General features: G+C 52.3%; 2 protein-coding genes and 1 long non-coding RNA gene across 19 annotated transcripts in view; 1 reads left to right on the forward strand and 2 right to left on the reverse strand.

Moving 5' to 3' along the window:
• Window positions 1–1,334: 1,334 nt before the first annotated feature.
• Window positions 1,335–4,332, reverse strand: LOC311423671. Its single transcript, XR_014685775.1, has 2 exons — window positions 4,154–4,332; window positions 1,335–3,522 (listed from the first exon to the last, which is right to left on the reverse strand). It is a non-coding gene; the product is annotated as an uncharacterized lncRNA (long non-coding RNA).
• A 7,545-nt stretch (window positions 4,333–11,877) lies between these two features.
• TCP11 (t-complex 11) lies at window positions 11,878–21,186 on the forward strand (the record flags this gene model as incomplete). Its single annotated transcript, XM_084497546.1, has 10 exons — window positions 11,878–12,133; window positions 12,962–13,094; window positions 13,860–13,980; window positions 14,675–14,895; window positions 15,247–15,383; window positions 16,073–16,272; window positions 16,572–16,756; window positions 17,236–17,399; window positions 18,878–20,017; window positions 20,459–21,186. The coding sequence occupies 9 exons, from the start codon at window positions 11,878–11,880 to the stop codon at window positions 19,114–19,116; spliced, it is 1,656 nt and encodes a 551-aa protein (XP_084353672.1). The 3' UTR covers window positions 19,117–20,017; window positions 20,459–21,186.
• Window positions 20,557–27,956, reverse strand: part of ANKS1A (ankyrin repeat and sterile alpha motif domain containing 1A) — a 106,480-nt gene continuing 99,080 nt past the window's right edge. For 7 of the 17 annotated variants that reach the window (XM_084497986.1, XM_084497985.1, XM_084497984.1 and 4 more), the window contains 2 exons: window positions 27,446–27,544; window positions 20,557–26,756 (listed from right to left, as the gene is read on the reverse strand). In XM_084497986.1, the coding sequence (XP_084354112.1) occupies window positions 26,637–26,756; window positions 27,446–27,544 (219 nt within the window). In that variant the 3' untranslated portion in view covers window positions 20,557–26,636. The remainder of the gene's footprint in view (window positions 26,757–27,445; window positions 27,545–27,956) is intronic. The other 10 variants (XM_084497988.1, XM_084497987.1, XM_084497983.1 and 7 more) reach the window with 7 other exon arrangements.

Genomic DNA, 27,956 nt, shown 5'->3' on the forward strand with positions numbered 1-27,956 from the left:
TGCCTCCGCGGGAAGGGGCTCTCCGCTCCTCGCCACACGGGCACAACCGAGGTCCCTGCAAGCCGAGGTGCCGTGACCTCCTGAGGGATCTGCCGAAAGCCAGAGGGATCTCCTGCAGCTTGCTGTCATGAGACCAAGCCAAAATGGAAACCCCGAATCCCCTCACCCAGCCGCACCTTGGGGCTGGCCGTGTTCGCATCCCACCCCGCGATCTTTTATCATTGTAACCAGAGGAAAACTAAACCCTCCTTTTTCTTTTTTTTTTTTTTTTTCTAACCTGTCTTCTAAATCTGGCGACCGATCTCAAGGCACGAGGGACAAGACCTTCAGCTATGTTGATTTATAACCGAGCTTCTAAATTACAGGTTTACGCATTAGTATAAACACCCATAAACCAGCCCTAAATACACAGTGCCGTATGTAATCAAAACGCCAAAACACCGGGCGGCCACGTGACGGCACGGGGGGGGAAAGCAAGCTCCTCACTCCTGTTGGGGATGGGACCGGTTGAGAGCTCCCAGTTAAACCAGTATGGTGCACTGGGGGTGGATCTTGCCTCTTACGGCACATCCTTAGCTGCTGGTAGCACCACTGATGCCCTGCGCCTGGCTCATCCAACGCAGAAGGGCTGCAGAGCACCATCATTGGGATGGGCTGCTGATGTCAAGAAAATCCCTTAAAAGTTGGTTTTCTTCCCCAAACTGTGCCACCCGGTTCCCAGGGCTGGAAGAGCAGAAGGTGGGGGTCCCAGCACGCATCCTGCACCGCCACGGGTCTGTGCACACCGCGGTGCCCCTCGGCACGGAGGGGCCGTCCCCTTCCCGGCGCAGATGGGGAAAATCAGGCGGATGGAGCTTCCCCGGATCACACAGGGAGGCTGGAGGGAGGGCCATGAATCACACTTAAATCGCCTGAAAGACAGCCCGGTGCTTCGGCCCTGGTGGCTCCTCACCAGCTCCTGCTGCTGCCGTGCGGGGTTGGCACAGATCCGGCCCCGGGAGCCCCTCTCCAAAACCCTTCAGAGGCAACGGGGATGGAGAGCCCAGCCGCCGTGTGCCCGTGCGTGTGCACGTGTGTGTGTGTGTGTGTGTGTGCGTGTCGGGAAGGGGAGGAGGTGGCAGCACTCTCCTCCCCGCTGCCTCCACTCCCCGTGGAGCACTTCTGGGCAAAACCCATTTGCTCCGGCTTCATGTAGGGCCAGCAGATTCGGCCCATTGTGCTGCGGCGCTGAAGAGCCGGCGAGGAATTGTCGACCATGCTGAAACGGTTACATGGGGAGTAATGAAAATTTACTGCACCCTGCTCGGGTCTCCAGCCAAGAAATAAAAGCAAAAGATCACAACAGGCATTTTTTTAATTTGAGGCAAAATTAAAAAAAGAAAGGATCCGCACTTAGAAAATAACAACCACATCCACAGATCAAAGCAGCTGTTCTCCTCTCATTCTGGGTTTTAAGAGGTTTCTGCAGCTACAGGGATGTTTACACAGGGAGAGAGATACATACATTGTGCTGTCTTGATGCTGCCTCTCCCCCCTTCATCTGGCAAAACATTCCCTGGGAGGCAATATGAGGTCATTCTTAGACCCTGCGTTGTTTTCCTCAAGCTGCAAGCCTTCGGGGCAAGAGGCAATTCATTTCCCATTAGCAAACACACATTTGCACTTGGAACCCTCCCATGCACATCTTGACAGGGAGCTCGGGGCCGGACCGGGACCGGTGCTCGCCAGCTCATCGTGGCACTCCCGGGGGGACTTCCAGCACCCCAGGGCTGTCGGGGGGGGTCACTGGCTCTGGCAGAGCCCCGAGGAAGGGACACAAAACTGGGGGGCAGGCTGGCATCTTCTGAACACCAGCCTCAATGTTCCTGTGGCTTCCACCGCTTTTAGAGGGGCTGGATGGCTCTGGGGAGCACTAATGGGCTGTAAAAATCTTGTTCTCCTCCGTCTCGTTGGCTCGAGCCCATTTTGGAGCAGGGCTGAGCCCCGCTGCAGAGCCCAAGCAGGGATGGAGGCTGTGGGAAGGCGCCGGGGCCGATGCTCCCCTCGCCTCCCTGCATCTCCATGGCGGTGCCTCAGCGCCGGCTTCTCCAAAGCAAAGTCCGGCCACGAGTGGTCCTGTGCTATCGGTGAGAATGAGAAGAGTCTTTAAAACCACATCTCCCCAGCTCTAGCGTGAATTGAATGTCACATGCTAGAAACGAGCCCCATCTTCAGCACTGCCTGGGCATATTCGCACGGCGTTGGGGCCAAAAGGGATTTCTGAGGCTGTGCAAGAAGCTGCTGCGAAGCAGCGGGTGGAAAAGCCCCATTACTGATCTCAGGGCTTGCAGAACCAGCTCCAGAATCGGGCAGAGGCACTGGAGGAAGAAGAAGAGGCCAAGGGGTTAAGCCACTGTGCTGAGAACCAGGAGATTGCCTTCTCCCCCCATCCATGAGGACCACAGGCACCCCGCTGCCGTTGCCCCCGGCAGGACCCCTCCTGCACGCCGGGTGCTCAATAACGCCGCTCGTGCACCCCGCAAGTCTGCGCTGCCACGACTTGGCTCGAGGAAGCAGCAGCCGAGACATTTCGATGCCCCGGCGAGGGGTGCGGTCCCAAACTGGGAACAGAATGGGCTATTTTTAAAAACAGCGAGGAAAACACTGCATTCCCAGTAATAAGCCAACGGCCCGGGCTCAAGAGGCTCAGCCCATCCCCATCGCGAGCTCCCCGGGCACATCTCTGCTTTCCTCAACCTGCAATTTGATGGAGATGCCTCCAAGGGGGGCGAAAAGCGCCAGGTCGTGCTAAATGACTGCCTGCCACGCTGTGACACCTTTTTTCCAGCGTCGCAGGGCTTCCCAAACCTGCGGGCGGAGAAAAGCCCGTGTTTGTAATTCCCACTTTGCAGCAGGAGAAGCTGCCACAGGCGGAGGTGAGGTGACTTACCCGGCGTCACCGGGAAGGTCGCTGGCAGCGCCAGGAATAGCCCCGTTCCCAGCTAACCACTAACCACACTTAGCCCAGAATAAGGGTCCCTTTTTCCAGCTCGAATTTATAACAGCTTTCTAAGTGACATAAGCCCTTACAGAAATAGGCAGGCTTTTCTTCCAGAATAATTACTGGGAAATCGCACTCCGGCGCGCGGGGGGGGTGTAATTACACCCGAGCGGCTGCTGCTGGTGGCTCGCACCCCGCGCTGCCGGCAGCTCCCCGCAGCTTGTACCTTGTCCTGCTTTTCCATCAGCATGTGTACACCAACTGGCAGCTCGTCAGGATGTGGGTGGAGAAGGAAGGGGCTTCGGGCAGCAAGGAAAGCAACTCGTCGCTCTTTGAAGCTTTGTTAATCGTCTTTCCCCTAGAAGCCACTCAAACAATGCATCTCCCAGCCACCGACGGCAGAACTCAGCGCGTCTGCTTCGGGCTCAGCCCAGGCGCTGCTGCAGAGCAGGTGTTTGCTTTTAAAGGCATTTTTAGGTCCCACGCATGTAAAATCAAGCTCGGGGTTCAGGTTCTGCTGAAGTGAGGCCTGAAACGCATTTCTGACCCAGGTCGTTAGAACACACCGTGCTTAACGCCCCCAGAAATAATTTATTTCTATTTATCAGGTGTCGATGTGTCTGTATATCCACCCAGAGCACTATCTGCCAAGAACGGGGCTCGTGGCTCCGCCGAGCGTTACCCCAGGGGCTGGTGAGAAGGCAAGGGGTTAACTCAGCACTGGTGACACCACTTTAACTCCAGGACCCAGACGCGTGCGTTTAAAAGTAGCACTTCTCTCCTTAAAATAGTTTATGGATCTTACTCGGGGATAAATCCAACGCCCCCGAGCAGAAGGAGACCTATTAATTCCTGAGTTTTTTCACACTGTAGTAAAGCAGCGATTTTATGTGCCTGAGTTGTGTAAGATGTCAGTCATTTTCCCACTTGCATTTCCATATACAATTTAACAAGGCATTAGTTTATTTCCAGAAGCCCCAGCCAGCCCTGAGCCAACTGCGTCAATATTTTGTTGCTTACACAAATGCCACCATTAGAGTCAACAGCGCATTTTGGGGGAGGATTTTTTTTTTTTCTTCTTTTCCTTTTTTTTTAAAAGCAGGGTTCCTCCGCGCTGATGTACGTATAGCTCTTAAAATACCCCGGTAACACGAGCCTTTCAGGGCGGCTTACCTGGGTGCAGAGGCGCCGCTTTCAAGGCTTGAAGAACGCTCCTGGAGGGCGCTGACCTGACCAAAGGCATTCGCTAATTAATTCATTCTTCCAAGAGACTTAACTGCCTCTTGCCTTCGGAAACCCGAGGCAAACCCGAGCCAAATCCCAAGCCTGTCGGAAAACACGGAGAGACCCTTCCTGACTGCACAGGACGTCAGAGCTGGGAGTCTTTGGCCGCTCCGAGCCCGCTGCAGCGCCTTGGCTCCCGGCCCCCGGTGCCAGCGGCGCGGAGCCAGCAGCGTGCCAAGCCACGGCGGCCGCTTCGCCGCGTCCCTCTCCGGTCCTCGGAGCTGCTGTGGGGATAAAGGAGGGAAGCAGAGCCTGGGTGTCGGGTTGGGGAGTCCTCACCTTTCTTAGCTGAGTTCTACAAAGCTGTTTTTGGGGGTTTCTCCTATGCTGAAGCATCTGGGTGCCGGGGCACGGCTGAGGGATGCTCCTGCAGCTCGTGCTGTCCTGTTGTCTTTGGCACGCTGTCCCGAAAACCCTCAGAGGTTTTCCTGGTGTGGTGTGAGCACAGCACAACGGGCTCGTCCCCCTGCCCCAGCCCCGCTGCCTCCCTGCGGACACAGCCCCCGAGCCCCAGGGCTCTTGGGATCACCCCAAGCACCTCTCTGCATCCTTACTGGCTCTTACAACCCCAAAAGCTGTATGTTTCCACCAAAACCCCTGTCCATTACCCTCCAGCCCTGCACACGGCTGAGATTTCTGAGCAAATCCCGATTCGAAATCCCCCTGAGCCCCCCAAAGCTGGGGGACAAGAGGAAATCAAAGAACAAGTTTCCCCAGCACCGGCAGCCGGGAAAGCCCTGCAGGATCCCCTCTGTGATCCCGCACCAGGGCAGCCTTGCCGGAGAACAGAGCGGCCTTAGTGTGTCAACAAGCCCTAAACACCCGAGGGCAGCTGGAAGTGAGATGCCATTATTATTTTTTTAATTTAAAACTAACTTCTTAACCTACAGGAAAGTAAACGTTCTTCTCGGATGGCCAAGAAAACCACGCTGGGATTTTCCAAATGGCTATGACTGACTGTTTATGAGCAGAGGCTTCCAAACGCAGAAATAAATGGCTCGCTCTCAGCAGGTTTTCCTTTCTATATTTACCCTCACCTGAAATGAACATTATTGCACACTGCAACGTTTATTCCCTCTGATCAGGGGAGCGGGCGAAGAAACTAACCAGCCGCAACACGTCAAATAAATTGTTAATCTGCTGTTTGCACTGGGGCCGGGGGAGGAGGGAGTCCCCAGGTTTTGGGCAGCGCCCAGGTCTCGCTTACAACTTCCATCCCCGCTCCGCGGGAGCGCCGAGCTTCGCCTGCAGCTGCCTGGAGCTGGGGCCGGATCCTTCCCGGCGCCGATCCGTCGCTCCCCGGCCCTCCCCGCAGCACCCGAGCACCCTCGGTCCGTGCACGGGTGGCTGCAGGAAGGGTTCTCGCTCCCTTGCATGGGAGGAACCCAGCTCCGAGGTGCGAGGACTCGCTCGAGGGTGCACGAGAAGCCTTCTGCAAGGCAAAAAAAGCAAACATGAATCCCAGGGGAATGCGCAGATATGAGATGATTCTCTCTGAAGCTTTGCAGTTCCCTTCCCGGAGCCCCAGTTTCCCCGCAGGGCGTTTCTCTGCTTGTTCTCAGGGTGGGAAGTTCCTACAGACACACAGGGGTGATCCATGAACTGATGGGCCCAAATGGCCATAAATACCTAAAAAGTCCTTCCCCAGTAGAGGCTGTCAGGGCTGAGCCTTTGCAAACCGAATCCTAAGGCGATGCTGGCCGCTCAGCTGTAAAATCTCTCCTAATCCCAGCTCCCAGGAGAGGAGAGGACGTGGAGATCAATCACCAGGACGTCGTCCCCATCACATGGCGCCCTCAGTCACGCTTGCGCCCACCAAAATCGCCAAATCTGGGCTTGACCTCCCATTTACCTTGGTTCTTTCTCAGTAATCGGGCCAACAGCTGCATGCCAACCCAAAAGGGGTTCACACAGCCCCGGAGAGACCAGGGGGAGCTCCTCAGCTCCCCAGTTATGGGGGTGCCCAAAGACAGCCCTCGAAGGCAGCCCCTGGATTTGGGAACAGCCGTGCTCGGTTCGCAGGGCTCGCACGCACTCGGGACGCAAAACGGGACCTTGCCTTCTTTTTTTTTTCCCCAGCTCAAACTTTTCACTTTTGGAAAAGTCTTTTCGTGTCGGGATGGCTTAGCAAGCCTTTCCCCAGCCAGCCACTCCAAGAGCATTTGCGTTAATCCAGATTAACTAACATGAAGCAATTTAGATAAACCGCATTAAGCTGAAACACCTTTGAACTTTTTTTTGGGGTGGGGGGATTGAAATCCCTGCCTGAGCGCTGTGTGTGGTTTGGGCCTCCCCACGCCGCGGCACCACCGGAGCTGAGCTCTCCATGAGCACGAATGGAGTCAAGTCAGCAAATACAAAGATTTCCCAAGGGCACCGAGCCAGCAGCACCGATGTTTTGCCAACAGAGCCCAAAACTGTGTCCAGGAGCATCCAACGGGGCAAGAGAGCGCAGAGAGCGGCTCCTCGGCACCGTCCCAGGCTGAGGACGTGACCACGAGCCAAACCCCTGCAAGCCTCAGTTTACCCAGTGCCAACCCATCCCCTGGGCACGCGGTGACGGGATCGGCTGGCCACGCGCTGAGATCAGCCGCTGGCCACAAGAGGCCGGGCTGGGCGGGCAATGGTTTGCTGAAGGTGGCCAAATCCCACCGCCCGGCCACGTGCGCCGTGACCGAGGTGGCCACGGGCAGCCCAGGTGCATGGGATGTCTCACGGAGATGGTCACGCTCTGGGTTAGGAGCAGGGAATTAATAACTGCTGAAGTCACCGGGGAAACACGTAGCACACCATGGGGCACGTCCACGCTGAAAGAGAGGAGGAAACTCGCCGACCCAGCCGGCTCCCAAATTGCCACCAGTGGCTACGGCAGCCCTGACATCAAGACCAGAACTGTGCAGCCCAGCGTTTCCATCCCCTCACCTGGACAAGACGGGCACTAATACTTCATCTGCTTGCCGGGGAACTGCAAGCTCCTCGGGATCCAAGCGCCCGGCCGCATATTTGCACCAGCATCCAGCACGGAAACAATCCTGACCTTGTCTGGTGCACCGGGAGCTCCTGCAAAAATAGCTTTCCTGGCTCGTGGGGCAAAGGAAAACTCCCCTCTTCCCCAGCTCCCCTCTCCACACCCTCCAAAGACACCTGCTCAGGCTCTCTGCCCTCCACCCCGCTCGTTCTCCTCTTGTAAGGAGGATTTCTGGCAGAGCCAAAGCTGCAGCATGCAGTCTCCAAATTCCCCCATTTTCTGGGAGCTGGGGCTGCAATGCCAGCCGGGCTTCACGTCCCCCGTTTGGACTGGGTTTGCTTTTCTGTAAACAGAGCCGCAGCCCTGCTCGCGGCGCTCACAGCTCGGCGCTGTGCTCGCTGAGCTCTGCTCCCAGGTGATTTGGATCAGGATACACCAGGAAGTTTGCTTTCGGCCGCCCCAGTCGGCGCGTGGGCGTGTAAACAGTGACCGACTTCACTGCAGGTTCGCCTCCTTTAAATGGGGACTTTCACGTTCGTCAGACTTGAGAAAACAACGCCATCTTTTAAACAAAAAACCCATTTCCCCTTCCATTGGCTGCGCCCGCCGCCGAAGGCATTTCTGTTTGAACAAGCGGGCCCTTCCCTCCCGCTGCGCCCGGCGAAGCCGTGCTGCCAGTGGGGATGCTCCCACGTGGAGATTTCGCTGCCCCTGGGACATGGAGGGGCAGCCAGAGCGATGCTGCTCCCCCTGCTCCTGCTGGGTGGGTGCATTTTTGGCAGGCCAGCCTGGCTTTGCCCTCCTGGGGGAGTTGCTTGAATCAGGGCAAGGGAGCGGTGCCTGGGTTCATCGTCACCGTCGTGCTGCTGATACGGGCAGGTTTGCAGCACAGACGGGTGCTTTCCGATGTGAATGTGGGGGTTACAAGTCTCCGAGGCTATAAAAGGGCAAATTGGAAATATCCCCGTGGAGGTTGCTGCCTGACACTCGAGCGCTCACCCTGAAAGACTCAAAAATCCCCGTTTCCCCCGTCGGAATTCCACCTAAATGGCTTGGATGAAATAAATTAGATTAATCTAATCAGGGAGATGGATGGAGCTCATTAAAATGGTAGATTAAAAAAACCTACCCCACTTATTACCAATGCTCCCGAGGTCCTCTGCCTTTGCGGCAAGTTACAGCCACCCAGGAACTGGATTCCCTTGCAGAAATCTGCAGGAAAGGCATTAAAAATGCATTCAGCTATTACAGTTCTTCATGTCACCAGTCCCTGGGGAAAGGAAATGAATGCAGGGCAAATGCACATACATTTAAATACACAACTGCCTCCTCTGGGACCAGGATTTATAGGCTGGGAGATCTGGGCCCTGCTCTGAAATGGAGAGATGAGAGCAAATTGAAGGCACCAGTGGGCTGTGCTCTTTTATTCTCTGACACAAACACCACCTCCCCGCCCTCGGCTTCCTCACACAAAGCTGAAGATCAGAAAGGGGCAGAAGCAGGAGCTGGCATCGCATGGAGCTGCACAGGGGGCACAAGGGGAAATTCCTGAGCAGGATTTGGCCCCGACTGGCCCCACGATGAGATTTACTGGGTGTATTTCTCACAACCAGTGGCCTTCCTGCCCGCGAGCTGCCTGCCAGCTCATTCCTGGGACTCTGAGCAAAAAATCCACCCCAAAATCCTCCTCGTGCCCCTTCATGGCTGCTCTTTGGGATGAACCCACTGCATTGATGCTCCTGAACGTGCAAACACAATGTTTGCACCGCGTGCCGGGGCCCCGTTGCTTTCACTCCCCTCGCCTTCTCCTGCTGTTGAACTTTCCAGGCCGGAGCCACCAACTGATAATTATTGCAGAACTCTCCCAAAAGCCACCAACATGAACTGCACGTGCTATTTTGGGAGAGTTCTCCAATAATTATCAGCTCACGCAAGGCGAGCAGACAGCTCTGCTTCTGCCTGGGGTCAGCCTGCTGCGCCACGACGCACGTTATCTGCGGCGAGTCCACCCTTGGAAAAACAGACAAATGAAAGAAAAAATAAAATTAAAAAATCCCGAGTCTGCCTGCCTGCAGAGTGCACAGCAAGCAGTGCTATGGCCTGTGCTGCTGGCCTGCAGGGCCCTTGATTCAGGGGGGAGCAAATCCCCCCCCAGGGCCGTGCTGACCTGGCAAACCCCACATGCCAGACAAGCTCTGGGGTGCTTTGAGCAAGAGGAAAGAGCTGTCCGCACATCGGGGTTTTCCCAGCTCCTTTCTCAGCGGCATCCACCCCCCAAGCCAAGGGCCGGTCGCCATCTGATGTAACTGCGGCGCTGCCCGAGCCAAGCACTTTTCCCTTATTGCTTTTTGATGGGATGATTTTTACAGCTCCCCGGGGGCCTGAGGAAATCACCGAGGGTTTCAGGAGATGGCTCTGACACAACCGTGCGCTGCAGATGCACAGTGGGACAGCCAGGGGCTCAGGCTATGGCTAGCCTCTCCGGCACGCAGTTGTTTACAGAAACAAAACGGGTTTCAACTCATCGTCTGAGCTGCATTAATCACGCTCCTGGCCTGCTACAAACCCACGGCAATGGGGGCAGCTCCAGCCACCTTTAAAACCCACCCAGGACATTTCCCTTTGCAACTGCACGGGGCTAGGAGAGCTGCAGCATCGTTCGCACAGCCCAGCTGCAAAGCTGTAACTAATTACATGCGGTAATTGGGCTGTCCATCCCCACATGGCGTGCCAGCGCTGCGCCTTTCATCCTCTGCAGTTCTCCAGCCACAGCACCCAGACATCTTAGGCGTTTCAGAGCTTTTGGAGGGCTGAGCTGTTTCAGGAGGGGCGGATCAAGGCCCCAGCTCCCGGAGGGGCCACTTCTTGTTCCCCATCCCACGCACACGTGGGGCCGGGCACTGGGCACCCAGAGACCTCCCAGTCCCTGCCCCATGGCCCTGAAGCGCTCTGTGACCCCCCAGCTCCACAGTGGGTGCCGCAGGTGCCTGCTGTGGGCATTAGAGGATGCTGAGGAAATGGGAAGGTGCTGGGAGGAGAGAGGCAGATGTTTCATGAGAGCACAAACAGCCCGGGCTGGGCATTTTGCCCCCCAGATTTAATTCCAGTGCTGGGCAGGTCAAGGGGAGGTTATAGCAGGAGGGTACACGGACAGAGGGTCGCCTACCAGAGAGAAAACTGATAAAAAAAAAATGAGAAAAGTTAGGTGGAGGGACACTGCAGCTGTTGCAACCTCCAGCCCTAGAGTTGGCTTTTTCGCTTTATTCACTCTGACAGCTCTAAGGTTAATACCCCGGCAGTTGACAGCCACTAAGCCACGGCTTTAGGTATAAAAACAATCAGCCCGTGACTCCCCCAGCCTTCGGACGGCGGAGAAATTCCTGCCATTCCACAGAGGGCAAGGGGAGCCGGGCATGGCGACTGCCTTTTGTTCTGCTGCAGCCCGTTCTGTCCTGCACAGCCCTCCCGAGGCGTTCACACGGAATTTAGCCCAAAAACGGGGCTGGGGCCGGATGTGATGGTGGACAGTCGGCTGAATATGAGCCAGCAGTGTGCTCAGGTGGCCAAGAAGGCCAACGGCATCCTGGCTTGTATTAGGAACAGCGTGACCAGCAGGGCTAGGGAGGTGATCGTCCCCCTGTACTCAGCTCTGGTGAGGCCGCACCTCGAGTACTGTGTTCAGTTTTGGGCCCCTCGCTACAAGAAGGACATCGAGGTGCTTGAGCGGGTGCAGAGAAGGGCGACGAAGCTGGTGAGGGGCCTGGAGAACAAGTCCTACGAGGAGCGGCTGAGGGAGCTGGGCTTGTTCAGCCTGGAGAAGAGGAGGCTCAGGGGCGACCTTATCGCTCTTTTTAGGTACCTCAAGGGAGGCTGTAGCGAGGTGGGGGTTGGCCTGTTCTCCCACGTGCCTGGTGACAGGACGAGGGGGAATGGGTTTAAGTTGAGCCAGGGGAGTTTTAGGCTAGATGTTAGGAAGAACTTCTTCACTGAAAGGGTTGTGAGGCACTGGAACAGGCTGCCCAGGGAAGTGGTGGAGTCACCATCCTTGGAAGTCTTCAAAAGACGTTTAGATGTAGAGCTTAGGGATATGGTTTAGTGGAGGGCTGTTAGCGTTAGGTTGGAGGTTGGACTCGATGACCTTGAGGTCTCTTCCAACCTAGAAAATTCTGTGATTCTGTGATTCTGTGGGAAGGGCCACAGCAGCACTGCCTTTGGTGTGGGACACGGCGCCTTGACGGCACGGCAGGGACGTGGTGGTGAGGGGTGACAATGTGCTTTGCTCTGTGCTTTGCTTATGTTTTACTCGAAGTGCCACACGCCGGGGAGGGCAGCTGAAGGATGAAGGAGCAGCCTTCGGCCTCACCACACCCAGGCAGCAAATGGCGGCTCCCAGCTCCCAGATGGGTTTTTGGAGGTACCGAGCCCATGGAGCCACCAGCAGCACGGCTCCACCACCTCTCCTGGGCCGTGAGGTGTGCTGAGCCTAAAGGAACGCATCCCTTCGCCTTCACAGCCCTTCTCTGGGCAGGACGCCCCCCGCCCCACCACAGCCCTCCCGCTCTTCGCGCCCACCCTCCTCATCCTCCTGTCTGCCATGAGGCCCCTGAGCTTCGTGCCTCCTCCTCCTCCCCCCCCCAGGTTCGGAATGGGACAGCCCCGCCGCGCTGCCTCGGCTCGGCGCCTGGAGCGTTCCATCGCGCACACCTGGGGGGGGGGGGAGGGGGGTGACGGACAGCCCTCCGCCCGGACGGTACGCTGCGGAGCGGCCCATCGGGCGCCACCATGGGGGAGCGCTGGGGGCTCGGGCGCTCGGTCAGCGAGCCTCACCCGCTCAGCGCCCACCAGCGGGGCCCCACGGAACGGATTCCACTTTAGGTGCCTGCAGGGGCTGGCACCCAGGGGTGGGCGCGGGATGGGCGGGGGGAATGGGCGAAAGCGCTGAGCCGGTTCCTCCCCTCCCGCCTCGCGTTGGTTTCGTCCCGTTTGAAGGGGCGGCGGGCGCGGGCCGCGCCGCGCCTCAGTCCAACGGCGGCCCCGTGAGGGGAGGAGGGCGGCGGGGCGGGGAGCAGGGCTCCGGCGCCCCTTTTACCACCTCAGCGCCCCCTTTACCACCCTGGAGCCCTTTTTTCCACCGTAACGCCCCTTTTACCACCCCGGCGCCCCCTTCCCGGCCTTGGCAGCACCATGCCCAAGCCCAGCTCCGGCGACGAGCGGCCCCCGCGGCCGGCAAGCGCTGAGGCAGCGGCCGGGCGGCCCCGGGACTGCGGCGAGGAAGGGCCGCGGGCACCCGGTACGGGGCAGCGGGGCCGGGCCCGGAGCCGCCGGCACCTCAGCGGCGAGCTGCGGGGCATCGCCAAAAAGGGGGGTCTCGGGGCTGAGGGGAGCCCCTGTGAGGGTTTAATCTGGAGGAGGACACACCGAGGGTTAGGCTGGTGGATAAAAACCCGCCAGCCTCCGTTCAAGGCAGCCCGAAATGTCACGGCCCCGGTAAAAAGCTCCCCGCGGGGGAGGCGATGCCGAGCAGCGGTCAGTAGGGGTCAGCCTGCTATCGACCAGCGAGCTCACAGCATCCTCCAACAGCAAAATGCCCTTGCAAAGCCCGTTCCTCGCCTAAAACACAAGTTGCCCCTCTTTTTTCCTCATTCTCCATCAGTTTTTAAACCTTCTTCTCGCAGGAGGCTGCTGAGCCGTCCTCCTCACGGTCTTTACTTTCTCCTGCTTGCCTACAGCCAGCCCTCCGCAGGACCTGTCCGTGAGTGAGCTGCAGGAAATCTCTGATGAGACCTACAAGCTGACCCTCGCGCATGAAATCGTGCTGAATGGTGACTTCAAACTGCAAATGGGCAACTTCTCCCCATTCAGGTGTATATAAATATGTATACCTGAATGTATATACACCACATATATATATATATATATATATATATATATATATATATTCAGGCTAGGCTTCTTTCTGGCACATTACAGAAAAGATGTGAGAACATGGAAAGGAGGTTAGGTTCTGACTATAGAAGTAAAAAGAAAAGAGTTCCTGAAGCAACAAATAAAAAGGGGGTGGTGGTGGTGGTGGTGTTTTATTTATTCATTGCTTCACGATTTACTAAGTTCTTAAATACAGCGAATGTCAGATGTGACTCACTAACACTGAAAGAATTAGAGGCTTCGGCTGCATGAGCTGCAGCTTTGACAAGAACAAAGCAGAATTTTCACTGAACAGCTCTGAGTTGTCTGTACGTTAGTTAAAGATCTGTTTTAAGTTGCTGACATTCTCTCCTTCATTGTATCAGCGCTAGCTAGAAAAATATTCTCTTGATCTTCTCTGAGGACTTATAAGAGTTTCTGTGAAAAATACTATGCTCTTTTTATCCCATAGTTAAGAGGGGCTAAGTGCGTTTTATGAGCAGGGTTGAGAGGATGGAGTCCTGTTTTAGAAGAATGGGACATTTAATCTGAGAGAGATTTTCATGAGGTGTATTGCTGCCAGTTTGGAGGAAAGACGAGGAGAAGAAAACGTCAAAAGACCTAAACTACAACGAAAGCAGAGAGGAATGGCCCCATCAAACTGAGAGGTTGTGTTTATCTGACGCTAAGAGAAACCCCCTGATCCCCTCTCTTCTTTCTTAGCCTTGAAAACAGAGTGAAGGAGACATTGCACAAAGCTTTCTGGGACAGCCTGAAAGAACAGATCTCTGCCAGCCCCCCCAACTACACTCAGGCAATCCAGCTGCTGCAGGAGATAAAGGAGGTCAGCTGATCTTGGCACAGGGAAGACCTTAGAATTAGTCTTCCCTTAATTATCACCCCACCCCTTAAATCCAAATATTCCCATGTGAACATGTGTAAGAGAGAGGCAAAAACAAGCTCCATATAGTTTATAGGGAGATATAAGTTACACAACTGCACCTTCAAAAACCTGAGAGGGAAACTCATTCTCTGGTTTCAGGTCTTTAAAAAATGCTCTACCAAATCAACGGAAAGGCTGTTGAGCTGTTGGTTTTAGTAACAGCCATTCCAGGGATAGCGTCTGCCAACCAAAAACTGCAATTCTCTGTACAAAGACACCTTTAGCTATATGATGAACTGTACCTACTGTGTAAGTGTACAGCGTGGTCTTCGAGAACATTGTTTAGAACTAAAAGACAACAGTTCTTAGCGGAGCATGAAGTTGCATAGAGTTCTTCAGTCCAAGTTTTCCCATTAGATTCCAGGCAGGTAACTCCCTTCTTTTGTGCATGGTGATAAAGGAGATTTTGCAATCTGCGAAACAGTAGCCAGACGTCCTGAAGTGAGTCATTAGAGACAAACATTCCCTTAACGCAACGTGTGCCCCACAATTTGTGTACTGAGTCTCAATTCAAGGCCAACCTTGATTCCTGTTGAGCAATTCCGAAGATCTGTTGTGGTTTTGGATTAAAAATTAGCGTTACTTCTTTGGGCAGGCTCTGCTGTCATTGCTGCTGCCACGACACAACCGATTGCAAAGCCGAATTGAAGAGGCCCTTGACATGGAGTTAATTAGACAAGAGGCTGAGCACGGGGTTCTGGACATCCATGGCCTCACCACGTACATCCTTGACACGATGGCAATGCTGTGCGCGCCCATTCGAGATGAGGAAGTGCAAGGACTGCAAAGCCTCACGGACCCAGCTCAGCTTTTCAGGTGGGCGATGCTCCCTCTGTCTTGGGCTATGCAGACCAGCAGAACCCTCAATGTTAAAACACTGGGTTAAGCAGAAACTGCCCTGGAATTACTTTCCTTTTTTGATTTTGGTTCTTTTTCATGGTAGTTACACTTGTGTTGCCCAGTTGCTCCTAGATAATAGAACAGTCTTCAGTGAAGTAAATCCAATTTTTCTAGTACTTTTTAGGGAACTCCAATTATACTGAAAAGCCCTTTGTCAGAATACAGAGTAAAGAATTTCTGAGTTTCCCTTTCTTAGCATTCTAAACTGACCCACAACTTTCGCTTTTACTAATGTATTAACCTTTCAATTCACCATGTCTCATCCAGGGAGATTTTCCGGGTGTTGGACCTGATGAAAATGGATATGCTGAATTTTAGCATCCAGAGCCTCCGCCCCCACCTGCGGGACCATTCCATCCAGTATGAACGGAAGAAATTCCAGGAACTCTTAGACAAGCTTCCCAGTAAGTCAGTGGGGAAGGGAGACGAGACCTATTACTTCTGTGGGAGATAATGAAGCACCATAAAGGACCTTGAATATTCTAAAGCTGATGCTTTCATCACATGCTCAGTAAAATAAAAGAGAAGTGCCTCTAAAAGCTGAAGGACCCCTGGGTCCCTTTCTCAGCCTCTTCTCTACCATACGCTGCAGAAAAGAAGTCAGTGTGCTTCAGTTTCTGCATGCATAAGATGGGCCTAATAGCTGCCTCGTGAGTGACTGTAAGAGCTCGCAAGTTTAAAGTGTTTTGAGACCCCCAGAGGAATCAGCAAAATGGTATTAGCAGGTGTATTTAAATGAAAAGCTGGCATTTGGTGCAGACATCCCTTCTGTGCTAGGCTGTAGAATATTTCTCTCTGGCTGCCTCTCTCATTTATAAGGCTTAATTAGAGGTGCTATTCAAACACTGAAACCCTCTCTACAGCATAAAGTCCTCCAGATACCAGCGTCAGGAGGCCTAACCCTGTGCCCTGCCAACAGGACATTAATGCTGAAAATTAGAGAAGGTGCAAAACCCCCCACCACCCCAGGACCCAGCATGTGCTCTGGCATTGCGGATGTGCATCCCGTTCAGCTGGAACATCACGTAGCCACTTCTTACTCAGTTAGTTTAACCTGTTTTTTTTTTGTTTTGTTTTTTAAACCCTGTTGCAGACAGCCTGGATCACACCACAGAGTGGCTGCGCAAAGCAGCAGCAGAAGTGTCTGCATCCCTTTCAGAGCCACAGCCCCACTCTGCAGCCTTACAGGGGGCAGTCGGTGGCAGCCCAGCTCTGCCAAGCCTCACGGCTGTGCTAAATCAAGGATACATGAACCTGCTCTGCTGGGAGCCTGGACAAAAGGAATACCCTGAGGTAGGATGAGGGCTGGGACACCCTTACAGCATAAAGATATACAAAATGAACAAGCGTATAGGTTCTCTGTCTTTTATAGAAAGAACTGGCAAGAGTCTCTGTCCCCTTTACACGAGTCATTGCACAGGGTTTATTCCCCATGGGAAACAAGTTGGATTTTCCACAAAACTAACCTTCTCTGCTGCTTCCCTCCACTCAACGTCATGGGGCTGGTACAGTCCAGTTCCGTGCCTTGAGAGCTGCTCAGTCATCACAGCCATTGTCTCTGCACCCACAGGCTGACTGGTTTCTGTTCACAGACACTGCTTATGGACCAGGCCCGGCTGCAGGAAGTCCGAGCGGAGGTGAATCAGCTTGCCACCACAGCTGCAGTCCTGCTAGTGACCAGCAGCACGTGTGGAAGCGCCTTATTTGGCTCACCTGGGTTTGTAGCTAGGCTGAAACTGGTAACAAAGGTCCTCTTGGAAGGGCTGTCTTGTACCAGGTGGGTTATTTACATTTTCTTTTCCAGAAGGAGAAGAGTGTGTAGGTACTGGTTGGGTGCGGGATGAACAGCAGGAACCTCCTTTGGCAGCAGAAGGGGATCTGAGATCCAAATGGCAGCCAGGTCCACTGCAAGGAGCGGGGGAAGCCAGCCTGTGTATTTAGCTGGGTGCCAGCTCCCTATGGCAACTGTCCCTTCTTGGTTAAAGGGAGCAGTCAGGGGTGCTGAGCCCCATGTCACAGGAGCCAGCCTCAGGGCAGCTACCTGCCTGCCGAAGAGCAGAGGAAGGGAAGCGTGGCTCACTTGCAGCAGGCACCAGAGCTGTGGCCGAGTGGGGTTTGTCAGATGCTGCTCCCTGCCCGTGATGACACCCAAAGGGCACGTGGAGAGACTTCCCCACTTGCTCTGTGCCTGAGACCCCTTCCCCAGCAAATCTGCCCAGTGGTTGGAGTGCAGGTGTATACCTTTGTGTGATTTAGGTGTGAAGAAGCTTTGCAAGACATCGGCGATCAGGTGCTGCAGGAAGTCAGCAGGGCGCTCTTGCAGCTGGGTTACCCTGCTCTTACCAGTGACAAATGTGCTTCCCTGAAAGGCCAGATAAAAAGCATCGCAGACAAGAGCAACACAGTCCGGCATGTTATCGGTGAGTCTCTGAGCTCGTGTCTCCCTCAGCAATGAAGAGGCTTTCATAAAAGGTTTAGGCTAATAACCCTGCAGGACAGGTACTAGCAAAGGAACTCCCTGCATTATGCAGAACTACTGCAGGGTCAAGAAGCTAGGTTTAGAAACTGCCCTGATTTTCCTATTTCACCCTGAAAGACTCCCAAACAGTAATTGCTTTGAAAATCTCTTAAATCCTACCATCCTTGCTAAAAGCTAAACAGGCCTAAGTGCAAGGTCTGTTACTAGGTGGTGTTGCAATCTTCAGGCTAGTGTGTAGAGTGAGGGCTTAATCACTGGCTCTAGTAAAGCACCACGCTAAGATCTTTAAATAATATTTATCCCTAGGGAGTGCACTGCCTGGTATTCAGCTAACCAGCTGCCCTATAATGCTGCTCCATCAAAATATTTATTCAAATGTCTTGGATAAGAGCTGATTATTTTGACCTTTTATTAGACTCTGAACGCTACTAGCTCCACATCAGATTGCAGTGCCACGGGCAGCTCGTACACTGCAGGAAAGATTACTTCCACATGGAAGACAAGTTTTTATCAGCTATGAAAATAAGGTGAGGCTCTTCCTGCCCAGTGCTGCATTCACTTAAGTATCCTTCTCAGCCCACGTAGATTCTATCACATTATTTGGATTTATTCCTTCCATGTCAGAGCAGCCTATTTTGTTCTGAAGTAATTCGGAAGGCTGAATTAATAGCCTAACTCAACCTTGCTGGGCAGCGTGTGATGGCAGTGACTCACTGATGGCGTGGCGTTAGAAGCTGCAGAGCCAGACAGCCTTCCCCTCTCCCACTTCTAAAAAGCAGCATCTCGTCTGTGCTCTTTGTCACTCTCAGCACTTTCCAAATACATACTTGAAACAGCAACATCCAAGGCAGTTGAGTAGACGAGCCTCAGCTCTGTGTCCCTCGGAGAGGCTGCTTGAATAATTTCAGTTTTAAAATGCTGCTGTGGCAGGCTAGATAAATCCTGGGCTCTGAAGTTCTGTATTCCTTTGTGCTTCTAAGATGCTTGACAGTTCTGTACAAAAACTTAGAGTGGACAAAAAAATCTCTATTGTTGAACTGCTCCACTTCAGCGTAAGCATTGCCAAATCCATCAAACCTAACGTCCTGCAGCCCAGTATCCCAGGTAAAGCCATTGTTAAAAGCAACAACCCAGGGCAAAGTGAAAACAGGGCGTGTATACCTAATACTCAAGTGCTCTCCTAGCATCAGGTAGCTTCACCTTGGTTCCTGTGCTGGCTGCTGTCTCATCTGATTAGTGTTTGGAAGAAGACCACACTAATCCACCATGTCCCAAGTCCATCTAGAGCTTGTCTGCACCATCCTGAAACAACGCAGCTGCCCTTGGATCTGTTCTCAACTGCACAAGGAATCCTTTCTCTCAAAGGCTAGCTTGCTGTACAAAGGTTGATTTTTGTTCTCCTGCTTTTGCTCCCTACAGAGCAGCGGATTCATTTGTTCCTCAGCCGTTTTATTTCCCCTGATGGATGGAATTCTCAAAAAGATTTTCCAAAGGGTCTTGATGCCATCCAGGAAGAGCTGCAGGAAGTTGGGCGCAGGTTTAGAAGCGTGATCCACCACAACAGGCAGGTGTTTGGCCCTTTCTACTTGGGAATTCTCAAGAAAGTGCTTTTCCCAGAGGCAGAACCAGAATCAGATGCAGGAACAGATTCCTTCTGATCATCTTTATTAAGTACCACACAGGAGGGCAGGGGTGGAACACATTCTCCAGCAGTTTCTCAAATCATGCTTCAGCTTGTAAAACTCAATCAGATAAACCCATCTGGGCTGCCACAGCTACTGGGAAGTGACTCTTAGCATGTCAATAGCTGAATAAACCTCTCAACTACAAAAGGGAATGCTTTTTTTTTCACCCTCCCCCCCAAAACAAACAAACAAACAAACAACAACAACAAAAAAAAGCCACTATTTAGTAGGGAAGGAAATGAAGGTTATAAAACTGCAATGCAGGGTTTTTTTTTTTTGTTGTTTTGTTTTTTGTTTTTTTTAATTCAAGGTGTTAATTCTGTTGTGGGCCTGTAGCCTACTTTGCTGAAATGTTAGTCACAGCCCAGGGACGCAGTTTGGATTTGATAAAGCCACATGGTATTTAAGATCATTAAAACTGCTCAATATATTTCAGAGTTAGCTTGAAAACCTGACTTACTGAATTATTAGAAATGGAGCATGTGGTATAAATTTAGCAGCCCCCAATGAATTTAGTATTTTACATCAGCCAGATTTCACTTGACACAAAAATCTGAACTTTCACCTGTATTTAAATGTCTGGATTTCTTGCTCTAATTTTATGTAAAGAAAACGTCCTACTTGATATGCCAAAAATCTTTGCAGGTTAAATACTACATGCAATGGCTGCCTGAACTGTTAGAATTGTTATATGAATTAATTGCTGCTGTGCTGCAGCAGAACACTGATGTTAGTGTTTATCATCAGTAAATTAGGGTCCCGACAGTCCTCCCTCAGTGGATCAATCCTTGCGGGTGTTCATGGAAAGGGGTAAAAATCAGCCTTGCCCACAATTATGTGGAGAACAAAGAGGTTGGAGACCATCGTGTTACAGGTAGGTGTATCTTTAACAGAGCACATGGATGTGCTTTTATGCATAAATTAGTCTCAAAAGAATTCAGAATTCAGGATCAATACTGAATCAATCCCAGTCATATGGCGATCAGTATGATTAACTGCAAAACGAGCGACTCCAACCAATGCGATTTGCACCGCCAACACCCCACATCCTGCGTGCCACATGCCTCAGGACAGCACAAACCCTGCACTGCGGCCAAGGACTTGCATCAGGCCTGCTCCTAGCAGAGCAGCAGCCCGTCCTTCGCTTCTACGAGAGCAGCAAATCGTCTCTGCACACTGCTTGACACTGCTGATGGGCTCTTGTTCCTTGGATTTACAAAGCAGAGCAACACTGGTACAGCACTAGGCTGAACTAATCACACCTCGCTCAGCTGCCCACCCTCACCCCTTTCTCTTACCTGCTTTGGCTGCACAGGTTGCATCTGTGAGATGAGGACAGGAACAGCATTGCTTGCACAGATGAACATTAAACTTCTGCACAACGCGTACGTCGCAGTGATAACAGGGCGAACGTGTGTCTAAGTTTGTTTATTAATTCAGTCTGTTCTAAGTTGTACAATTATGAAAACAACAAAACGACTGCTGGAAGCCCAGGAATATTTACAATCTCGCCTTGTTGTAGTGAGGTCAGTCTATGTTGTTGCACAGATTGGTTATGTTTGGTACCACAAGATGTTGAAAATTCAGACAAATTTGAACAGATTAACAATTGTATATACAGAAAATAAAAGGAAATTCAAGTATCAAAATACAGACAGATTAAATAACATTTGTATTACAAATCAGTCCCACTGCCATACATCACAATTAGCAAAAATGTCTACATTGCAAACTGAACTTGACTGTTCTCTGCCCTGTTAGGGAATCTCAGGTTATTCTTCCACGGGTAAGAAAAGTGAACTAGATCTACTTGGTAAGAGCAGCACATTTACTTCCTTTTGAAAAAAAAAATATGCAGTAATGCCAATAGGAGACCTACAAGGGAGACTTTTTGCAACAAGACAGTGTTGCAAACACTGTGCTTGCTCTAAAATAAAGATCTGATTGCATGGAAATGATGCAAGCAGAAGAAAGCCAGGAAAAATTCTGCTACTAGAAACTTCTGAAGTGGGGCGGTATGAGCATTAAAGCAACTGAACCCACATCAGCTGGGCACAGAACGAGTTGGTTGGAGGTACTATTTGGCATCTGGTCTGTGTCTCACAGCAGCCTTGTGAAGGCATGAACTTATCACTACAGGTACATCCTGGAAGGTGCCCTATCTCCTCCCTAGGAGGGAGACAGGCATGTACCCCTTAAGAGTTGCATAATTTTTATCTTCTAAAAAGAACAAGTCCAAAGAAAGCTCAAAACCAGCTACGGTTAGGTGGTTTTGTTTGTTTGTTTTTGTAAATACAAAACTAAAAAGGAAAAAGCAACTTCGATTTGGAAAAAAAATCATCCACTCCTTTATAAAAAAAAAAAAAAATCTTAGTAAAAAAACATCTTAGCAAACGTCTTTGTTTGTCTTGAGTTCTCAGCCTGGACTCATGCCGTGTACAAATCAAAGCCTGTAAACTACAATCTGTTCTCAAAAGGGGAACAAAACCTGGGGCAGCACCACCTTTTCCCAGGCAGGCAGTACAGCAGATGCATTTTAATTCAGTCATATTCAGCACCAGAAATTTGGGGCACTTTCCTCCGGGTACCATGAAATCCTGTAGGGAGGAAGAGCCAAAATACTGCGTAATGGATGCGTTAAACAAATTACTAGGAGTCAGTGACTGGCATGGTCCAGAATCAGTCTCCAGCATGCAAGTACCTCAAAACCCACTGAAATTAAAGGGGAAGATGCACTGCCAAAACAATTGCTTTGTCTATTAAGTGAGAAAGAGCATCTGGCTAAAGAACTGTTGGATCACTAAAGACAACCATGGAATTATACACAGGACTGGAAAGGACCACCAGGGTCACCAATTCCAGCCCCCTGAAGATTGGAGTCTTCATCACCACGTCACCTCCAAGCCAACCTTCAAAAAGCTCATGCATCAAAAAAAGAAAGGTGTCCCTCCTCCCAAGCAGAGGTTCAATTTGCAATCTCTCCAAAAAGACTTGTTGCCAACACACCAAATATTTACACTTACACCAGTATGAATTGCAACATACGCATAACAAGGAATGTTAGGTTTCCTAAATTCAACTTAAAAAAAAAAATCTCCACTTTCCCCTCCTAATCATTTACAGGTCTATGCCCTTGGGATTATGGTTCATTTCTCTCCTTTCTTACTGGCTGGAGAGACTAAATGAAATCCTGACATACAGCAGCAACTGGAGTTAAACAGAAATTATTAGGGCATATCATTCTAGTAAAGCAGCAGGGTACCACATCCCCAACCATTACAATGCCTGTCGAGATTGTAACAAATGTGCTGCACTACGTTTTTGCATCTGAAGGATTAAAAATCACAACTGTTTTAACAGCTCTCCCCCGAGAGGAACAGTTCTGTGAAAACACATCAGTCACAGCCAAAACTACTGTTAAATACTCCGGTAATTCAAAGAAAAATCAGCACACAGCACACCTTCAAGATGGCAGTGTTTGGGGATACAGAACTTCGAATGGGGCCAAGCCATCCTCGGGTCGATATGATTTATCCTCGGGTATGGACTGTTTCAGTGTAATGCCCAAAATTTAACTCCTTTTTTTTTTGTTCATCTTCCAAAAACTGTTGCACTAATTAAATAATGAGCTAGTATCAAAAAAGTGCTAAATCACAATTGAATAAGCTTAAAAAAAATCCAACCCTTCAGGGCATAACTGCATTTAAAAACAAGACAGGTGCACAAGAGGCTGGAGTCGCCTCCAGGTATTCAGTGCGTAAATGGGAAGAAATTGTGTCCTTGCCATAGAAATGTCAAGTATTGCAATGCAACAGTTCTCTGTAGGGGAAGCGAGCTTTGTACCATTGGTAATACTTGGCCACAACCACTCGGAGGTGAAAGATCCTTTGCAGACTCTTTTCCTTAACTTATCTCCATCCGCTATAAAAGCACAGAATGGCTTGGAAAGCAAAGGATGCAGACTTACCCTGCAAGGCTTCTCACACTGGAGGAAGTTATTTCCAAGAATTTGGCATTTCTCTACTGTTCACCCAGAATTGAAGCAATTTTCAGTACCATTAGAGATGCGCACACCACTCCCACTGCTAAGACTTTCTATTGTACTCCTTGCCGGACTGCGTGGATTCTCAGTAAATAAAGATAATTTTTTTTCCCTCACCAAAAAAACCTGCAGTGCTACATTTAAACCGCGAACTGGATTTACTCTGTATCATTTCACATGTAAAAAAAAGAAACGGGTCGAAAGAAGTTTTTTTTTTTCCTCAGCCTAGGAAATGTGACATCGCTCTCGGCCTCGGAAGTCTCAACTTTTCCTTTGCTAGAAATGGAGAGCTGCTTTTCTCAGCTGGAGGCTGGGATCCCTTTCCCCCTCTGCTTTGGGAGCCCTCACTGAGCAGCCATGCACCCACTCCGAGGCAGACACCAGTGCCAGATGGAGATGATCTTCGTGTCAGCAGGCCACTGCTTCTTAGGTCTCTGCCCCGTTACTACATTTCCGTGGTAGGAGACAGCTGCCCGGAGATCAGCTTTTCAGAGGCAAACAGAAAGGAAGATAATGGAATGAATGATTTCCGAGTCATACACAAACGAGTGCCGGGAAAGGCGAGGCGTACAGCCAGGAGATGAGACACAGCCGTGAGGGTTAGGGACACAGAGGAAGCTTTGTAGTGTGGGCAGGGCCGCCTGCGATTCCAGCTGGGTTTGGATGGCCACCCTCAGAAAGGCACATGCACTAGCGGCCCCGTTTCGGGAGGAACCTGCTGCTCCCAGCTCAACGCAGGGGGCGATGCAAGAGCTCAGACCCTCTGAAACCAGGAATAGGTGTGGGCAACTGTACGGTAAATCCTTACACGTGGAAGCTACACTGCCATTGCTATCGGTTCTGTTCCTCTCTGAAGGATACCAAACCCTCAGGGCACTCGTACAGCTCGGAAAGCTGCTGGGAATCAAGCCCCACACCAAGCTCTCAGAGCACCTCTGACGCTGCAATATTCTGCTGGCCACAGTGCTCCGGCTCGGGGGACAGCACCGCAGTGCTTTGGGCAACTCCAGCGCGACCTCTGCTTCAGACCCATAGGCAGAGGAACCACTGGGTCTACGTTAAGGGCTTCATAACACAGGAAATACATCTGCTTTCCTTTTCTTGCTTCAAGACAATCCCCTGAGTCCTCTCACTGGGATGCTTACCAGCCTGGCCCTAATTTTGAAGTCAGTTTGCCACTCAGTGCCATTAAGCCACAAAGGACTCCACTGATCAAACTCATTCCCAAAAAAATGGCTAAATAAAGATGTTGAAACATCAGATTTCACCACAAGTCTGGGGAAACAGAAGCAGCGAGGCAGAAGCTCTAAAGCCCCCGTAAAACTCAGGCGAGCTCCTCGTTCTGTCCCCTAAAGAATGGCTGGAAATAACCCAGGGCTGCTGTTCTGACCATTCACTGATCATGAGGGGAGATTTGGGGTAAGCTCCAAAAGCTCTTTTGGAACCAGAGCGCTGCTGGAGACCCACGTGTGCCCTCTGCCCACGTAACCCGCGGTGCCCACGCAGCCACGGCACGCGGGTGAGCGGGCGGCTGCCGCCCACCTTCAGGTCTCTAACACAGGCTCACTGTCACCACCAGCCCCTCACACCTGGGCTGCCAGGGTTTTTTTTCAGACTTCTGCACGTCAGCGAGCTACGGCCCTGGCCACGCCGCCCCACCTGCCCAGCCTCCCCCCGGGAAGGGTGCGCGGCCGCTGCCCGCGAGGGGCTGAGCAGGGCCCAAGCCGGGGCTTCGCTGCGAGACCCGGACGGCGTCCGTCGGGAGAGCGAAGCTGAGCACAAGGGGTTTGCTGCCACTGTGTGGAAGTTGCGGCGCCTTTCACTACGGGGCCCCACAACAGCTCTGTAAACGGAGCGAGCCTCGCACCCTGAGAGGTAGGTAAGTGCATTCCCAGCCTGAAAACGGGGACACCGAGGTAAAGAGAGGCTCCGTTGCTTGGACATGCAGCAACTTAATGAGAAGTAGAAGTTAATGAGAAGCTGGAGTCCTGCTTCCAGCCCTGTCTCGCCATTAGGTCACCCTTCTCCTCCTCAGTTTCATCTCAGAGAGGTTTGCAAATGCAAGAACTGGGGGCAGGTCTGTGACAGCTTGCTCGGGCACTCACGGGGGATGTGAACTGTTCTGCAGTCCCAGCTCCGCTCCAACCTGTGCCAAGTGCCCCGCAGCCTCGTGCAAACGACTCCCAGCCTGGGATTAAAAGTGGCTTCTACTGAGATACACAGAAATGGGGACACGCTCCCAGAGGAAAACACGCAGTTGAGAAGCAGCCAGCACAGGCAGAGGTGCCCACTGACACGGGGCCATTTCCAAATGAAATCCTTGCTCTCAAGGATGAAAGGCGACAGATGTTTCAAGATCCCTATAGCCCTCATCGTGCAACATTTTGTAGACTGAAAATAAGCTTTGGGTCAGCAGCAGACTGATTTCAATCACATCTCTCCCTTCGGCAAAAAAGGAAAACTGCAGGGAGCGTGCTGAACACAGCACAGCTCCGCCTGCTTTACCAGAGCTCTGCCAGCGCAGTGTCCAGCCCCTCTCAAACACCTTTCCTCCCCAACGCGGGGCTAACAACACGTGCCTTTCAGTGCTTTACCTCTTCACAATCTTTACAAGTGAGAACTACACCCATAGGTCACGAGAAGTCTGTCTGGTGAGTGTAAACACAAGGGCTACGGGGGAAAATCCTACCAGGGACTGAAATGCATGCAGCTGAAAAGCTCCCGCGGGCGCTCGCTGGAGGCCACCGCGCCGGATCTCCGGGAAGGGTCAGAGCTCACAGTGGGAACGATCACACCCGGCCCAAACCTGCACTCCCCTCAGAGCAGCTTCTCTGCTCCAGGCTTCGAGGAGAGAGATTGTGGGCAGGGACCCCGTGAGGAAATCTAGTGACCGTGTTATTTGCAGACAGCATCACAGTGGTTAGTGTCGGTTCGAATGATAGGTAAGAGGAGGGGTGAGTTCACCAGAACAGTATGCAGCCGTGGCTCAGTCGGGAAATAGAGGATCTAGGAGGAGGGAGTGCGTGCACCGCAGAGACGGGAGGTCTCCATCAGTCCAAGGATAAGAAGGTGAAATAGAAAAAAGGCCTGGGGAGCATCACGTTGCCCCAGGGATTCACAGTGCCAGAGCGAGGGGAAAGACGTGAAAACGGCAGGCGGCTTCCTGGATCCACAGCTCCGACTGCCCCAGCCTGCGCCCCTCTGCACCTCCCACCTCACGGACATCTAACAGCGTGTTACCCTTGTTTCCGAGTAAGGAGAATTCACAGTGTTCAGTAGTGATCAGGTACAAAAGCCGTTTAAGTCTACAGTCTCTTAAGTGCTGCTGCCTTTGACGTAGTGCCTACGCGGGGCTCAGTGCGAGCAGCTGGAGGAAGAGGGAGTTTAGAACAGCAGACAGATCAGATCGCAAAGGCACGGTTAGACTAGGTGGACACAGGGTTTGTTTGCTTTAGAAGATAGTGGTCTCATACTTAGTGCTGAGGGTCCGCTTGGAGTCCTGTTTGGGGTCCACGACCCAGGAGACACTGGCATGAGACTGGGAGTCTTGGTCCACTTCAGGGGGCTCCAGCTGGAAATGAAGGAGAGAAAGAGTGCGTTAGGGCATCACGCCTCCGGGAGCCCGAGGCTGGGACAGAACAAGTGGGCACTCAACGCGTGGAGAGGCTGCTGCTCTGCCCCAAAATGCCGTGTGCAGGGAAGCAGCTCTCACTGCGGAGGCATTTGAGCCCTTCACAGCTAAAACATTTCTAAGCACATCATTCTCAGCCCAGCACCCTGAGATGACTTCCTGAGCTAGGCCTGCAAGCCCCTATCACCACTAGCGACAGCTTCACTTCGTTTCACAAACAAGCATGAAAAATTCAGCGCTGTGGAGACGGCTCTATAAAAAAATCAGAGGCAGAGGGGGAGAGAGGGAGACAGCTCCAGGCAGGTGAACTCCCATGTGATTTACTCTCCTGACCAAGCAAGGCTCTTTCCTCTTGTCCTCCTGCATCAGGATCCTACAGGAAGGTTACCACCACCAGAAGAGCAACACGGTTAGCTGAGAGCTGCCGCTCTGCATCAGCGGGGAGACTCTGAGCAGTTTGTCCCCGGGGTCCATCGGAGCCCGCAGTGCAGGCCCTGGAACGAGCGGGGAGGGAAAACGGCAGCGAGGCAGGACACGGGAGCACGGCAGGAGGCACGGGGGGGAAGCAGGGAGGCCGGTGGCAGCCCAGGGCGGTTGGTAATGGGAGATGGCAGGAAAAGGGTAAAGACCTTAGCTCCGGGACTAACAGACTGCAGCGGCAGGTAGGAGGGGCGGTGTGTTGTACAGGTGTGACAGTAACAACAGCGGGTGTCGGGAGGGAGCGGCACCTGAGCGGGGGGAAGCAAGCAGAACACAGACAAAAGGAGACATTAAAGGAAAGCAATGGCTGGTGCAGCAGTCCCTGCTCCTCAGCAGCTCCAACCTCGGCGTGTTTTGGCTCCGAGGGCGCTCCCACGCTGCAAACTGCAGGGTGCCCACTGAGCTCCCTGTGGCTCTGCAGGTTTGCACAAGGAAGCTGCACTGGATCCAAGCAGGACACTTAACCCCCATCCCACCCGGGGCATTTCCACCTCTTCTCACCCTCATCCCAGCAGGGGAAGCCCTGCCACCACAGCACAGCCACCAGCAGAGCCACAACTGCTGCAGTACCAGCAGTGCCTGAAGCTACGGGCACCCCGTCTGCACCCAGGCTTCCCCACCACGACAAGGGGGTTTAGGCAAGCTATGCCCAGGAGAAAC

Source organism: Aythya ferina, assembly GCF_964211825.1.
Source record: "Aythya ferina genome assembly, chromosome: 25".
NCBI lineage: Eukaryota > Metazoa > Chordata > Aves > Anseriformes > Anatidae > Aythya > Aythya ferina.